A 16,740-nucleotide genomic window follows, 5' to 3' on the forward strand; every position below is an offset into this window, starting at 1 on the left:
TGGCTTTAATAAAATGGAAAGGTAATTTTTTTCCTTTTTTCTTTTTTTCTTTTTGATAAATTGAGGGAAAAACATAGAGGATTAGATTCAAAGAGGGTATAATATCATATTAAACAACCAATTTTTCTAAAATTTTAAACTTATAGAATTTAGGCACACAATCATGCACTCTAACACTACTCAACCATGAACCACCAAATTTAATATTACAGAAAATAATAATTCATTACTCCAAAACAAACACGTAGATTATATGAAGAAATTCATTATTATTATTGAAATTCATATAACAAAGATGAACAGTACTTCTGCCCAATCAAACGGAGCAAGAACCATCTTAATCTTAGCAGAGTTTGTGAATTAACCGTGCATAAATTTGCCATACTACAAACAAACAGAGCATCAAGGATAAACCTCAATGAGGGACCTCAAACCCAAAATGGGAGTTATCTTGTAGTGACTGAAACCAGCATCCAAGAATAGCTTCTCCCATTCGTTCTCGTCCCTCTCTCTACCCGCGGCGAAAATCATCATCGTCATATCAAAGAACAGCTGTGTTTCTGTGGACTTGTAGTCTCCTTGATTCTTCATCATGATCATGTCTATGATAATCACCTTTCCTCCGTTTTCCTTGCTCGGAATTGCTTCCCTGCATCGCTTTAGTATCTTCACGCATTCTTCATCGCTCCAGTCGTGCAGTATCCACTAGTCATTTGAATTCCAGTTAGACATGGAAGTATATAATTAGATTCGGATGGAGAAAGCTTCACCAGAAATCCAATTCAATTCATGTCCATGGATAAAAACTATGAAAGAGCCACATGATGAATTCGACACCTAGTATTTTGTGATCGGTGTGACCTTATTTCAGTTGGCTTTTCCAGCCGAACCCCTGTATAACATGTAGCATATTTGAACCCGGACTGACTGACAACGTAGAATGATTTTTTATTTATTTATTTATTTTTTGAACATTTAGAAAAAAAATCTTTCTTATTTCTTTGTGATCCAGACAACGTTATGTAACTGACAAGAGAAAATTGGGGTATACCTTGAGTAAAATTGCATCTGCAGGAGGAATTGCCTCAAACATATCACCTGCAAAGTAGTTCAAGTTCTTGCTCCCTTGCAAGCCAGCAACCACGTGGGGGAGATCTAACACGGTGCAGTTCAAATGTGGGAAAGCGTTAGCAATGGCCTTGGCCACTTTTCCGGTGCCACCCCCTACATCAACTAATGAGTTCAACCCCGCAAATACGCCCTGGCCCTCCTTAAGCAGCACGCTGGTGAGTAAGCGAGCATCGCTAGCCATGGCTTCATTGAAGGAATTGTTGAGCTGAGGTTCATGGCCGGCATAATCCCAAAATGACCGCTCATAAGCAGTGTGGAACGGAGTGGGATCATCATTTTGAAACCAAGCACTCAGATAATGCCATGGTTTAGTTAAAATTGGGTCGAGCATGGCAAGCACCAAGGGCCTTATGCTCAAGGAGTCATCCATTAGAAGGAGCCTAGAGGCATCTGTAAGCACATACCCCTCTTCTTCCTGACCATGTTGGACTCTTTGCGCAGCAAGGAAGCCAGAATGAACAAGAATGCGCATGAGACGGTACACGCACTGACTCCTTTTAGGGTGGACTGGGAGCTTAGCGACCAGCTCAGGAAGAGTCATGGGCTTGCCATGGTTGTGGATGATGTCTGGGATGCCTAGTTGAGTAGCACATTTTAGTGACATAGACTTGATGAAGTTGAATATATGGTTCCAGACATGAGCTTGAGCATGAAGCAGCTCAGCCGATATCTCACCGTTTGCCAAATCCATGTATCTCACACCGATCTCTTACCGCTGATTTTTACATATTCCAACCTTGAACCTCGACCTCTTTATATAGCCAAGGCACGTAATATTCCAAAACCACGCCACTGAAAGAGAAACGTTGCGTTCTGTGTATAAGAGTGGGTCCTAATATTAAAAACATAATACACGTGTTTGACTAGTGAATGGGCAGAGAGAGTGAAAGACAACTGTGGTGTACTTTTGTGGACAGATGCAGCACCGGGCCCAGAGTGCCATCGTACTGTCGCTGAACTGACGGGGCCGCCGATTTGGACCTGTTGTATATAAAGCTCTTTATGCCCTTTACACGTGGGAATGTGCTATTCAACTTCATAAATTCCATGTCTCTGAAATGTGCTATTCAACTTGGCATCCCATACATCATTCACTACCATTGTCAGCCCATGACTCTTCATGAGCTGGTTGCTACCTGTCCGTCCGAATGAGACACTGTGCGTTCATCGCCTCATGCGCATTCTTGTTCATTCTGGATTCTTTACTAAGCAAAGAGTCCAAGAAAGTGCGGACGAAGAGGGTTATGTACTTGCAAATGCTTCTAGGCTCCTCCTGAAGGACCATCCTTTGAGCGTAACACCCTTCTTGCTAATGCTCGACCCAGATTTAACGGAACCATGGGATTATGTAAGTGCTTGGTTTCAAAATGATGATCCCACCACGTTTTTCACTGCCCATGGGCGGACACTTTGGTTTCAAAATGAAAATCCAACCTACCCATTGGTCCATTTATCTCACACTGATGTACAAAAAATCGAAGGAAGAAAAACTTTTTTTCCTTTATTAAATTTATTTTTATTATATAATTGTAAAACTTATTTTTTTCTTAATAAAATTAAAATTAGAATAAAAATAAAAATGTAGAAAAAACCATTAAAAAAATAAATGATATTTTGAAAATATTTTTTAGAAGTATTTTGGTTTTAAATAGTTAATTTAAATAACAAATTATACTATCACTATATGTAATAATTGTAAGGGTTAAACCCAAAATTTTGATTTAAAATTTGAATGTCAATAATTATAATAAATGTGAGGCCCATGCACCATAAATGTCTTGACAAATCGAGTGAAGTGTTTTAAATGCTTTGAATTTTAAAAGTTTTAGTTGAAGGACATTTTTGGTATTTAAGTCTGTTATTGTCCTCCCCTAGATTCAATGATAAATATTGATAAAAAAATTAATTTAAGTTATATAATTTTTTTTTATATAACTTATATAAAAAAATTTAAATACTCTTTTCAAATATTATATAGTTAATGTATTAATCTATAAAAATTATTTTCATATAAAATATCACATCTATTGCAATTTACTGGACTAAATAATTTATTAGTAATTTGCTCATGTAAATTAAACATATAAATCTAACAAGATTATGTTATAAATCCTCTAAAATCTATAGATGTCGAATCTCATTATTGTTAATGGTAGTTTTAAATGTTAAATTATGATTATTAAATTTGTCAAAAAATACATCGATCATTAACTGTTTTTTCCTATATACATGAAGTTTACATTTTCTGCATTTCATGATCGAATCTTTGGATAATCATCAAAGAAGCAAGACTTTTCTAACATTTCATGTAAATAAAAATACATGAAGTTTACATTTTCTGCATTTCATGATCGAATCTTTGGAAATCCATTACACAGCACCACATATGCAATCAATGGACTATCTCAATACCTAAAGGGATGCAGATCTCTCTCATGAACTCAAAGAATGAGAATTACAAAAACCTAGGAGTTTTACAATCCATAATTTGCATCAATAACGAAAACAATTTTTAGACATAATATTTATATAGGGATGAAACCCTAGTGGATAGACACCTAAAGTTTCCAAAAATCAATTCTTAAAACATGAAAAGAATTAAAACAAAATCGGGAATTCAATTTTGGAAATATCTAGTTCAAATGATCAAACACTGGAGCGCTCCTCATGCTTGAGTGCTCTCAAAGCGCTTGAGCACCAAATTTGAGCACTTAAGTGCTAGGTTTGAGCATGTATCCAATTTTTAATCATCTAATAAAAATATTTTAGCTCAATTAAAATCCTAAAGTCCACCTTATCTAATAATTTATCCTTCATTGTTTTTGCCATTGAGCTTTGGTCTAAATAATGACACATTTGGTCAAGTGTTTAACATCAATATCAATTCTATAAGAATACTTCCATTTGCATGTGATATATAGCATATGGTTGTAATACAAATGAAATGGGTGCAAACCATTGAGAGTTGAGTATAGCTTATTTATTTGATTGGTACCAACAATGGGGATGTAAAGCAAAAGGAACTATGGTACGATCAGCCAATTAGGACAAAAACATGAAGAAATGAAACCTCGCTGCAAAGCAATGTGATCAAGGGTACAAAGCAATGTGACTAAGGACACAAATCAATTAGATCATGGTATAAATTAATAGAATGGAAGATATATAACATTGTCCTTGAAAGCAAAATTAAGAGATATTGGAGTGGAATAAAGCAGAATCAACGATTACCGGAGAAGAGTAATATAATATGGGAGCATGACACAAATTATGGGAGTGGAATAACGAATTGATAGGGGCAAAATTAAGGCTTGTGGGAGATTCATATATACATAAATATTTATATTTTCTGATGAAATAACTTCCAAACCTATATACATGAAGATTTACATTTTCTGCTTGGATAATCATCAAAGAAGCAAGACTTTTCCAACTCCCATAAAAATTGTAAATCCAGAGTCATTTTCTGCATGACCAAACACAAAGTTTGGTATGTCCTACACCTCATTGAATGCATGGATTAGGACCAGAGCTGCTGCAACTGTCTCTCGTTAGACATATTCAACAATTCTACAGCATTTGCATATGTCATAATGCAATTGGAGCAATGTAGGAAGAATGAAGAAAGAACAAAGTAATTGTTGGGTAACCCTTGTGTGGTGGTCCCTAAAGTGACAAGAACACCCTCAACCGCTTTTGGAGAAGTGGGTTAAGCCGGCCAAGAAATTGGTCGGAAGCCACCTCCTTGGAAAAAAGTGGGTCATGGAGGGCAAGCAGGGGCAACGAACAGTGCAGTCCTACCAAAACCGAGAAAGAAACCTGAAAAGTTGGTCAAGCAAAGCGTATTCAAGAAGAGGCGACGATGGTGCAGTCCACCTACCAAAGGGGGAAAAAACACCACTTGCACATGGAGCTGTCCAGCTAAGTGATGCAAAGGCATTCAGTCTTGATTGGAAGGTTTTGATCCAACGGCAGGAATTTTGCAGGTACGGTACCAACTTCGGTGCCGTAGAAATTTCCATTGTGTAACAGTCTAACTAATCTAAGGAAGTCTAACTAACTACCTATTTTGGAACAAGATGTCCTAGGAGGTGAAAAAGGACTTCAATATAGTCCATCCAGAGTGATAACCATGGTGCAGTTCACTTACCAAAGTGGTGCAAGAACATTGGTTATTGACTTGGTAGTCACACTTTCCGATGCTACTCTTTTTTTAGAAATTTTGTTTAATAATTTAATAAATTGTTTTAACAACTTTGATATAAAACATTAATATTCTTTTATATATATGAATAAAATATTTTATCATTCCATATCTATCACTTTAAATATAGATATAGATGCTTTTTCATTCAAGTATGAATTTGTTCGATGAATTGCTGATTTTTTTAAAATCTAATTTGCTTAAATAATTCCATATTTTTTAGGATTATTGTTCCTAAAAGATGTTTTAATATATTTTGTGAAAGACTTATTCATCATATTTTCAAATTCCTAATTTGTAGTATTCATAGGAAATCTAAGTTATATCTATTTGATTCTAAAATTCAATCTAAGTTCAAACTACATTGATTACTATATGACTTTGATGAAATGACAAATTTTTGTTTATAGAAACAAAACCATGGTTAGCAGTGCTATGTGACACCCACATTACCATAGTGATTATTTTCAAAAAAGTTACTTCGTATTGACAAATGACTTGTATATATCATCCCCAAAGTTAATCTTCACTCAATTTATTGTTGGCTTTTATTTTATTTTATTTTTACATTTTACTAAATTCTTTTTCCAATTTGAGATCTTAATTCTTACAAATAAAAACACAAAATTAAAATTGTTGACCTTTTCAAAATTGTTCAGATTACATAATAAATATTGATCATGTTACATTTCTAATTGAGTAAAATAAACCATTTTTACTCTATTCTTTCAATAGTTGTTTGTTGTCAATTTATATTACATTCTTTTCAAACCATAAAACATGTTTGGAAGAAGAAAGACACATTTTAATATGAATTCTCAAAGTTCTTAATTCTCACGAGCCATGATTTTGAAATAAGCCAAATCCATTTATACACAATCTAGAAGTAATTGCAAGTTATAAGAAATTAAGATATGTCTGCAAACAGATGTCGATTTTGACTAGATAGTTTGTTGAAATGATCAATCATAGACAAATAATTTATTGTAGTAAAGTCTATCATATCTTAAAAAGAAAAGCACAAAATGTTCTTCCAAAAGTTACTCACCGGGCACCTTCATTTAATGTTATGTTAATGGAAAAATACAAAATAAAAGCATTTAATTAGACCCATGACATTATTCAAACTGAATTACATTAGGGAAAATGGATGGAACTACACAAACACTTGAGCATAATTTGCATAGAGTTCATATAATAAGGAACTTTCAACTACTTGGCAGGCCATGCCCAATGGTCCCTCAATTCTTGATTTGTGAACTTTTAAACAAGCTCAGGGTGGAAGAAAGAGACCTGATCTTCATGCCTTCTTTCTCTTAATTGTGGAGTCCTTACATCAGTAATTTGATTGAGGATCTTCTCGAGTCTAACCACCACATCTTTCATATTAATCCTCTTCTGAGGAGGCTCAGCTGTACAATCCAAAGCTAATGTCCTGATGGAAGAAAAACAAGCTTGCTTTAAGGCAAAATTTTCATCTTCTTCTATTAGAAGATTGACATCTATAACCTCCATTATGTTGTTGGTTGATGACTCCACCCAACTCTTCAAGGTTAGTTCCTCCATGAACATTTCATCTGTAGGCTTTTTCCTCACAAAAGTTTCCATCATCATGATCCCATAACTATATATATCACCTTTTGTGGATACTATTCCCTCTGAGCCATACTCTACATGCTTGCATATTAGTTTTCATTAATAAAATGAACAAAGAAAGATAAATACTAATAAAAAACGATCTTCTTATGAAAAAATATTAAGTATTAAGAAGTCATAAAAGATGTAAGACATTTATAAAGAGCCAATGATTGAAAACAATTTTAAAAACCTAGAAAACTTGCAATAACTTATCCTCTAACTTGCTCCCTGCATGTAATATTAGTTGTTCATTATGTAAAACTTTGATGCCAACTAGTGCTTGTTGGTCAAATGGAAAACCAGCTAGTTGAGAGAGAAAAAAATGGCATAAGTTCATATCATTGTAATATATGAATGTGTTGAAGTTGTTGGAAACTTTACCTGGTGCCATATAGCCTATGGTGCCTAAGGTTTTGGTTCGCTTCATAAACTCATTTCCCATCAACAGTTTCGCAATGCCAAAATCACTAATGTGTGCAAACATGTCATCATCTAACAAGACATTGCTAGGCTTCAAGTCACAGTAAACCACAGGATTTGAATAATCATGATGGAGACACTCTAGCCCTGATGCCACATCTATCATAATTTTTAATCATTGGACAAAATCCAAGAAGTAGTTGTGAGAGTACAACCACTTCTCTAAGCTCCCATTAGGCATATACTCAAGCACCAAGGCTTTGAAGTCCAAGTTGTAGCAACTACTGGTTATCTTGGCAAGATTTCTATGCCGAATATTCTGCATTACTTCATATTCTACCTCAATACTCTTGAAAGCTCCTTGCAATTCCACATTGAAAACCTTTACAGCAACAATCAACCCATCGGATAACACCCCTTTATATACCATTCCTAAGCTTCCTTTCCCAATCAAATTCTCTTCATCAAAATAGTTGGTTGCATAAAGGAGTTCTTGGTGTGAAATCATTGGACGCATTCTGGGAAGCAATGTCAAATCAACTTGAACCTGCAGTGCTTCTGATTTAGTCTGTCTTTGCTTCCGTAGAACAAAGAGAACCACTACTATTATTATTGATAATGATACAGCCAGTGGCACAATACATTTCAAGAGGAGTGATTTTGTGTGCCTTCTAGTATCTTTCTCACATGCCATGACTTGAAACCGAGGTGCTCCACAAAGTGCTAGGTTGGAGATGAAAGATTCAGCAGTGAAGTTTGCAAAGGGTCCTCCGTTTGGAATCTCTCGTTGTAGTTTGTTGAAAGAAACATTTAGGTATTCGAGATATTTCAGAGCCTCTAATGACTTGGGAATAGAACCAGATAAATTGTTCCCAGACAGATCCAAGTATTCCAAGCTCACCAAATCACCAAAATTGGGGGGCATATGACCCTGTAGCTTGTTATGGGATAAGTGAAGTTGGACCAGGTTTTGAAGAAGTGATATGGTGCTTGGGATGTTTCCTGAAAATTGGTTCTTTGACAGGTCCAATACCACTAAAGACTTCATGTTTCCAACTTCTAGAGGCAATTGGCTGTTGAGGAAGTTTGAAGACAAGTTAAGAACCAAGAGATCTCTAAGGGTCCACAGAGATGAAGGTACCTCAGAAGCTAGTCCATTGGAGTGAAGATTGATGCCTCGTAGTAAAGTAAGATTCCCAAAGCAGCCAGGGATTGTTCCGGAAAGTTTATTGGAACTCAAATCCAAGAATCCCAAGTTTGCCAAATGGCATAGACCACTAGGAATGGGCCCGTGTATTTGGTTTTGAGAAAAATACAACACCTGGAGCTTCTGTAGCCGTCCAGATGATGTTGGAATCAACCCTGTCAAGTTATTATCATCAAGTCTCAAATCGATCAAGTTGGTTAGATTACTAATCCCTGTAGGGATGGAACCCTCTGAGTTGGCAGCCACTCGCGACAATACTTTCAAGAGAAATGGAGAGATTCCCTAATGAATTTGGAATAATGCCTTTTAAAGGATTACCACTGATACACAAATTTCTCAAAGAGTTGCAATTCGTTAATGATGTAAGAAAGGCAAGCTCAGCGTCTGAGTGTTCATTACTCAACTGGTTTCATGAAAGGGAGAGGTATTGGAGTCGTCTCAAGTTACCTAGATCCTTTGGCACATATCCAGTGAAGAAGTTAACGCTGATGTCTAGGACTGTTAGCTTTGACATGTTTAAAATAGACAATGGAATTATTCCACTAAATTGATTGCCACCTATATAAAGCCCTTCAAGATCCGGGAGCCAAGTGCCAATACTTGACGGGAGACTGCCTGAAAGGTGATTTAGTACCAGTGAAAGGGACTGCAGCTTAGAGATGTTAAAAATAGCTTCTGGTACTATCCCCGTTAGATTGCTTGGGCCAAGATTCAAGAATTTTAAGTTGATGAGACTCCCCAACTCCTTGGGGATATTACCTTGAATATTGTTTTCCCCCAATTGAAGATCCTGTAAGGCAGTTAAATTACCAAATGAAGGTGGAATGGTACCTGTGAAGCTATTTCTCCCAAGATAAATCTGTTCAAGCTTGGATAAGTTGCCAATTTCTCTTGGCGTGCTTCCTGTGAATTTGTTGTAAAATAGGGACAGTGACAGAAGTTGCCTACATAAGGATATAGTTGCAGGAAGTTGACCACTGAGCTGATTGATAGCAAGATAAAGCCCTTTGAGATTAGGAAGATGTTCGCAGATATCCATTGGAAGACTCCCAGAAAAGCTATTATTACTTAAATAAATCTCTTGCAATGAAGAGATATTGAAAATTTCGGTAGGAATAGGACCACTTAGTCCACTAGAAGTTAGGCTCAAAATATTTAAATTACGAAGACTCCCCATCTCCTTAGGAATTCCACCTGCCAATTTGTTATAACCAAGATATAATCCTTCCAGATTAGATAAACGCCCTATGGCTTCTGGAATGCGTCCAGTGAATTGATTGAATGATAATGATAGCTTTTGGAGCTCTCGACAATGTGACAAAGTGGAGGGGATTTCACCTTTTAGGTTATTTACTTCCAGATTCAGAAACTTCAGGCTAGAAATGTTGAACAGAGAATGAGGCATTTCTCCTGCAACACAATTAAAATGAGTGGGTTGGAAAAACATTAACCCTATGCTTACATCTTTGAAAGCTTGAGGGAAAGTGAAAGAATAAGAAGGAAAAATAAAAAAGAAAAGAAAGAGTGTACCTGTCAAACTGTTATTCTGGAGAGACAATCTCCGAAGCTCCACCAATTCACCAATTCCTCTTGGTATGCTTCCCGTGAATTCATTATATGATAAGGAAATTACTTGAAGTTTTATACGTTGGCCTAAACCATTAGGGATCTGTCCACTCAAATGATTTGATGAAAGATCTAAATCCATTAACCTTATGCTTGGAATTCTCTATATTAATTATACACTAGAAATCTTCTCCACATTTTATATGTTAAATGTATGACATTTTAAAAGTTTGTATATTTCAATTACGAAACACCTACGGGGTAAATCGTATTATCTTCTTTTTAATACAATTTTTTTTAATTCTTCTTTAATAATTAGAAAAAAAAAAAAAACCAACAATTTTTACATGAAAAACCATCCGTAAAATCTCCCAAATACCATATAAATGTAAAAAAATCACATGGTAAGAGACTATAGAGCAGAAGCCCACTATTAAAAGAAAAGTACACAAATTTACATGGCAAATGTTCTTCCTAAGTTTTAATTTCTAATATATATACTAGTTTTTAAGTCCAAAATGCAAGATCATATTTGCACCAAGTGGACTACCTTAACACTTGAAGGGATGCATATCTCTCTCACAAACCCAAAGAATGAGACTCACAAAAATATGGGAATATTGGGATGTAGTAAAGGCTAATAATCTTTTTATGAAATTTGCATCAATAACCAAAATGATTTTTAGGCACAATATTTATATAGAGATGAAACCTTAGTGGACAGACACCTATCATTAAAACAAAATCAAGAATTCAAATTTGGAAAAATTTGCTTCAAACGCTTGGGTGTTCTTAAAGTGCTTGAGCACTAGGTTTGAGTGTTGGTCTAGTTTTTAATAATCTATTTAAAAATACTTTAGCTTAATTAAAAACCTAAAGCCAGTTTTATCTCATAATTTATCCTAATTAGCCTTTTTTGAATCTCTCTGTACTTGTTTAATTTTGGGTTGATGACACAACAATTTTGAATCTTCAATAGAGAGTAAGAAAAGTCAAGTAAACAATTGCTAAGTCGAGATGAATAGAACAAAATTGTTAATTCAAACAAAACAACCTAATTTATATTTGAACAAAAGATTTATCATTTCATATCTATATCACATCATAACAAATGATTTATCATTTCATTATAGTGACACTATACTATTGGTTATGTCCATTTAGAAAGGAAAATTATACTTTTTTTGGTCCACTTTTTTCAATCAATTTAAATAGAGAAAGTGTGTGATAATTTGCATATAACTTCTCTATCAAATATATTGAAGAAGCAGATAAAAATATAGCCAAATCTAGAATGTAACATTACTTGTGGAAAAAGAGGATTGGTGAAAGACTTGAAATTTTTTCAAAAAGCTGCCCTTCAGAAAAAATTTTAAACAATTATTAGGGTAAAGACATTTCATTTTTCAAAAATAAATTTATTATATGATTTAAAAATCAAGGCAATCGAACCATTAAAAATAAAACCAAAAGTAAGCGTGTTAGTCTTTTTTTTTTTTTTTTAAACCGAAAATATTTTTGAAACCATTTAAATTTTTGCTATACATTTAAGTGTTCAAGAGTCTATATGGAATTTTATATTTCAAGAGAACACCCCAACAGCTACTACCTTGTAATTAGGAGGTTTTGATGAGTTTACTTGGAAATGGTAGCTCAATAATAATAAAATTTTCAACTACTAATCCCCATTTTGCAAATAAATATTTGCTAAAAGATGTCATATTTCTCCTCTTTCTTTGTATATGATTGTGGATGTTTCGAGCTATCTTTGGTATATATTCTAGACAACATGGAAGAAATCTGTCAATGAATAAGCAATAAATAAGCTCCAAACCTATCTACATGAAGAGCTTCAAAAGGTATTTTTATTTCATTTTATGTAAAATAATTTTATTTCTTTTTTAATTTCTATCCTTCATTGTTTCTGCCATTGAGTTTTGATTTAAGTAATAGAATATTAATTTTATCAAGTATTTAAATTCAATATCAATTCTATAAGCATACTTTTGTTTGAATGTGATATATAGCAGATGATTGTAATACATATGAATGGGGTACGCACACCATTAATATGGGTGCAAAATTAGGGATTGTTGGAGATTCATATATACACATAAAAATTTACATTTTCTAAAGAAATAAGTTCGAAACCTATATACATGAAGTTTACATTTTCTGCATTTCATGATTGAATCTTTGGATAATCATCAAAGAAGCAAGACTTTTCTAACTCCCATAAAAATTATAATTCAGGTGTCATTTTCTGCATGACCAAATATAAAGTTTGATGTTTCCTGCACATCACTGAAAGCATGGATTATGACCAGAGCTGCTGCAACTGTCTCTATCTGGACACACTCAAAACAATGCAACAAGAATTTGCATTTCATAATGCAATTGGAGAAATGTTGGAAGAATGAAGAAAGAACAAAGTAATTGGTGGGTAAACCCTGTGTGGTGATCCCTAACCCTCAACCTCTTTTGGAGACGTGGGTTGAGCCGGTCAAGAAGGGACAGCTGCGGTGCAGTTTTCCAAAAGGACAAAAGAGCTAACCTCGGGTCAAGCCTGGTGCAGTGAAGAGTGGGTTATCACGGTGCTGTAGTCCACAGGAGACAAAACTCAATCTGCATATAGAGCTGTCCGCATATCACGATCTAATGGTGTATTCAAGAAGAAAGATATTGGTCGGAAACCACCTCCTTGGAAAAAAGTGGGTCATGGAGGGCAAGCAGGGGCAAGTTGATCAAGCAAAGCGCATTCAAGAAGAGGCAATACGATGATGCAGTCCAGCTAAGTGGTGCAAAGGCATTCAGTCTTGATTGGAAGCTTCTGATCCAAAAACGGGAATTTTGCTGGTACCGTACCCACTTCCGTACAACAGAATTTTCCATTGTGTAACAGCCTGACTAATCTAACAAAGTCTAACAAACTACCTAACTTTAGAAGTGCAACAACTTCTGAAGTACAGCAGCAAGCAGCAAGCAGCAGCCGTTACATCAGTTAGACCAGTGAGAGCTGTGAGTGATCTTAACGTCTATCAAGTAATTCGTGAGCAACAACTTTTTCTGGAAAAAGATGTCCTAGGAGGTGAGAAAGGGCTTCAATGTAGTCCCATCCAGAATGATAACCATATGGGTACAGTTCACTTATTAAAGTGGTGCAAAAACATTGGTTATTGACTTGGTAGTCACACTTTTCCCTTGCTACTCTTTTTCTAGATAATTCAATCTAATGTAATCTGTTTAATAATTTAATAAATCGTTTTAACAACTTCAATGTCATTACATCTAATTGGACTCAAACTTATTAATTCCTTAACCTTGTGCTTGGAATTCTCTACCTTAATAATCTAATATATATATGAACAAATATTTATCATTCCTTATCTATATCATTGTAAATATACAGATATAAAACCCATAGGATTAAAGACTACAAAACACAAATCTTCTTTCAGAAGAAAAATATACAAATTTATATGGTGCATGTTATCTTTAAGTTTTATTCTTCAATACATATACTAGTCTTCAAATTCGTAACACCTAAAGGGATGCAGATCTCTCTCACAAACTCAAAGAATGAGAATTACAAAAACCTAGGAGTTTTAGAATCCATAAAGGCTGATAATCTTTTTTTCAAATTTCTATCAATAACGAAAACAATTCCTAGACATAATATTTATACAAGGATGAAACCCTAGTGGATTGACACCTAAAGTTTCCGAAAACCAATTCTTAAAACATGAAAAGAATTAAAACAAAATTGGGAATTCAAATTTGGAAAGATCGACTTCAAACGCTCAAATACTAGAGTGCTTCGCGTGCTTGAGTGCTCTCAAACGCTTGAGCCTAAATTTGAGTACTTAATTAAGCGCTAGGTTTGAGCATGCATCCGGTTTTTAATAATCTAATAAAAATATTTTAGCTCGATTAAAATCCTAAAGTCTACCTTATCTAATGATTTATCCTTCATTGTTTTTGCCATTGAGCTTTGGTCTAAATAATGAAACATTTGGTCAAATGTTTAACATCAATATCAATTCTATAAGAATACTTCCATTTGAATGTGATATATAGCATATGGTTGTAATACAAATGAATTGGGTGCACACCATTGACAGTTGAGTATAGCTTATTTATTTGATTTGTACCAACAATGGGGATGCAAAGCAAAAGGAACTATGGTACGATCAACCAATTGGGACAAAAACATGAAGAAATGAAACCTCTCTACAAAGCAATGTGATCAAGGGTACAAAGCAACGTGACTAAGGACACAAAGCAATTAGATAATGATATAAATTAATAGAATAGAAGATTTATAACTTTGTCCTTGAAAGCAAAATTAAGAGATATTGGAGTGGAATTAATAAAGCAGAATCAACGATTATTGGAGAAGAGTAATATAATATGGGAGCATGATACAAATTATGGGAGTGAAATATCGAATTTATAGGGGTGAAATTAGGGCTTGTTGGAGATTCATATATACATGAATATTTATATTTTTTGAAGAAATAACTGGCAAACCTATATACATGAAGATTTACATTTTCTGCTTGTCCTGATTGAATCATTGGATAATCATGGATCAAAGAAGCAAAGACTTTTCCAACTCCCATAAAAATTATAAATCCAGAGTCATTTTCTGCATGAGCAAACACAAATTTTGGTATTTCCTACACCTCATAGAATGCATGGATTATGACTAGAGCTGCTGCAACTGTCTCCCGTTAGACATATTAAAGTAATTGTTGGGGTTAGGGTAACCCCTGTGTGGTGGTCCCTAAAGTGACAAGAACACCCTCAACCGCTTTTGGAGAAGTGGGTTAAGCCGGACAAGAAGGGGCAATAGTTATGGTGCAGTTTTCCAAAAGGGACAAAAGAGCTACCCGGGTCAAGCCTGGTGCATTGAAGAGTGGGCAATCATGGTGCCGTAGTCCTCATGCCACAGTAGACAAAGTTCCACTTGCAAATAGAGCTGTCTACCTTTTGTGAATGATTTTTAAGATTTATTTTCTTATTTTCTAAAAATTATAAGCTTTATAATAATTGCTAAATCAATCAAAGTGAAAAGCATTTGGTATGATAGTTCAATGTAATGAATTTAATTTAACTCATGCGTTTATTCACTTGTTATTTGAGGTGAATTCAAAATTGTTCGAATTGTGCAATCGTCAATTACTGACATTGGTAAACGACCCAAAGCAATTGCTAAAAAACCGATCCTTGTTTACCAACCACACATTGTCTAACCAAATCCAATTCTCTCTCGATATGTTCCTCAAAAAATCCGATTCGTGCGGATTTTTCCCCCAACTAACGAAGAGATCTTGGCGAAATTGCCACATATGAAATTTAAAGACTAAAGATAATTTATTTTACAAAATTAACCCTACACTCACTCTATTAATACTTTTCAATGATCTTTTCCCATATTATATATTTAAAGTATTCATCAGTAAAAATTATCTTTTGATATAAAATATCATATCTATTGTAATTTACTCAACTAAATAATTTATTTGTAATTTGTTCATGTAAATTAAACATATAAATCTAATTAGACTATGTTATAAATCCTATAAATTTTATAGATGTCGAATCTCATTATGTTATTGGTAGTTTCAAATATGAAATTATGATTATTAAATTTGCCAAAAAAATACATCATTAACTGTTTTTTTCTAATGTTCTTATATATTATTATAAAAGCAATAACAATATTCCTTTACTCAAAAGAACATCTAGCATATTATATTAAAGAAATCCATAACTATGTAATAATATTAACAAATTAATAACTTTAAATAAATTATCAATATATATATATATATATATATATATAATGATAGACAAAATACAAATAATAATACTATTAATAATAATAATAATATTATTATTATTATTATTAAAAAGTACATATATTATACCTTATAATTTTATTTTCTGTTCTTTTGTGAAACTTTATTAACAAGAAATTTGACAACCCTCTATTGAAATAATAATCAATAATAATAAAATTTTCAACTACCAATCCCCATTTTGCAACCAAAAATTTGCTAAAATTCTTTGTATATGATTGTGGGTGTTTTGAATGTGATATATATAACCGATGGTTGTAATAAATATAAATGGGGTACACACACCATTGATATGGGTTTGAAATTAGGGAATGTCGGAGATTCATATACACATGAAGATTTACATTTTCTAAAGAAATAAGTTTCAAACCTATATACATGAATTTACATTTTCCGCATTTCATGATTGAATCTTTGGATAATCATCAAAGAAGCGAGACTTTTCTAACTCCCATAAAAATTATAATTCAGGTGTCATTTTCTGCATGACCAAACATAAAGTTTGATATTTCCTACACATGACTGCAAGCATGGATTATGACCAGAGCTGCTGCAACTGTCTCCAGCTGGACACACTCAAAACAATGCAACAAGCATCTGCATGTCATAATGGAATTGGAGAAATGTAGGAAGAATGAAGAAAGAACAAAGTAATTGCTGGGTAAACCCTGTGTGGTGATCCCTAAAGGGACAAGACACCCTCAACCACT

At 34.0% G+C, this 16,740-nt stretch overlaps 1 protein-coding gene and 1 pseudogene across 1 annotated transcript; both read right to left on the bottom strand.

The window, feature by feature from the left end:
• Window positions 1-233: 233 nt before the first annotated feature.
• Window positions 234-1,837, bottom strand: LOC117926260 (trans-resveratrol di-O-methyltransferase). The gene is made up of 2 exons (XM_034845343.1): window positions 1,052-1,837; window positions 234-705 (listed from the first exon to the last, which is right to left on the bottom strand). The coding sequence occupies exons 1-2, from the start codon at window positions 1,820-1,822 to the stop codon at window positions 403-405; spliced, it is 1,074 nt and encodes a 357-aa protein (XP_034701234.1). The 5' UTR covers window positions 1,823-1,837; the 3' UTR covers window positions 234-402.
• A 5,326-nt stretch (window positions 1,838-7,163) lies between these two features.
• LOC117926090 lies at window positions 7,164-10,308 on the bottom strand (annotated as a pseudogene).
• Window positions 10,309-16,740: the final 6,432 nt, after the last annotated feature.

This window comes from Vitis riparia, chromosome 12, assembly GCF_004353265.1.
Source record: "Vitis riparia cultivar Riparia Gloire de Montpellier isolate 1030 chromosome 12, EGFV_Vit.rip_1.0, whole genome shotgun sequence".
Taxonomy (NCBI): domain Eukaryota; kingdom Viridiplantae; phylum Streptophyta; class Magnoliopsida; order Vitales; family Vitaceae; genus Vitis; species Vitis riparia.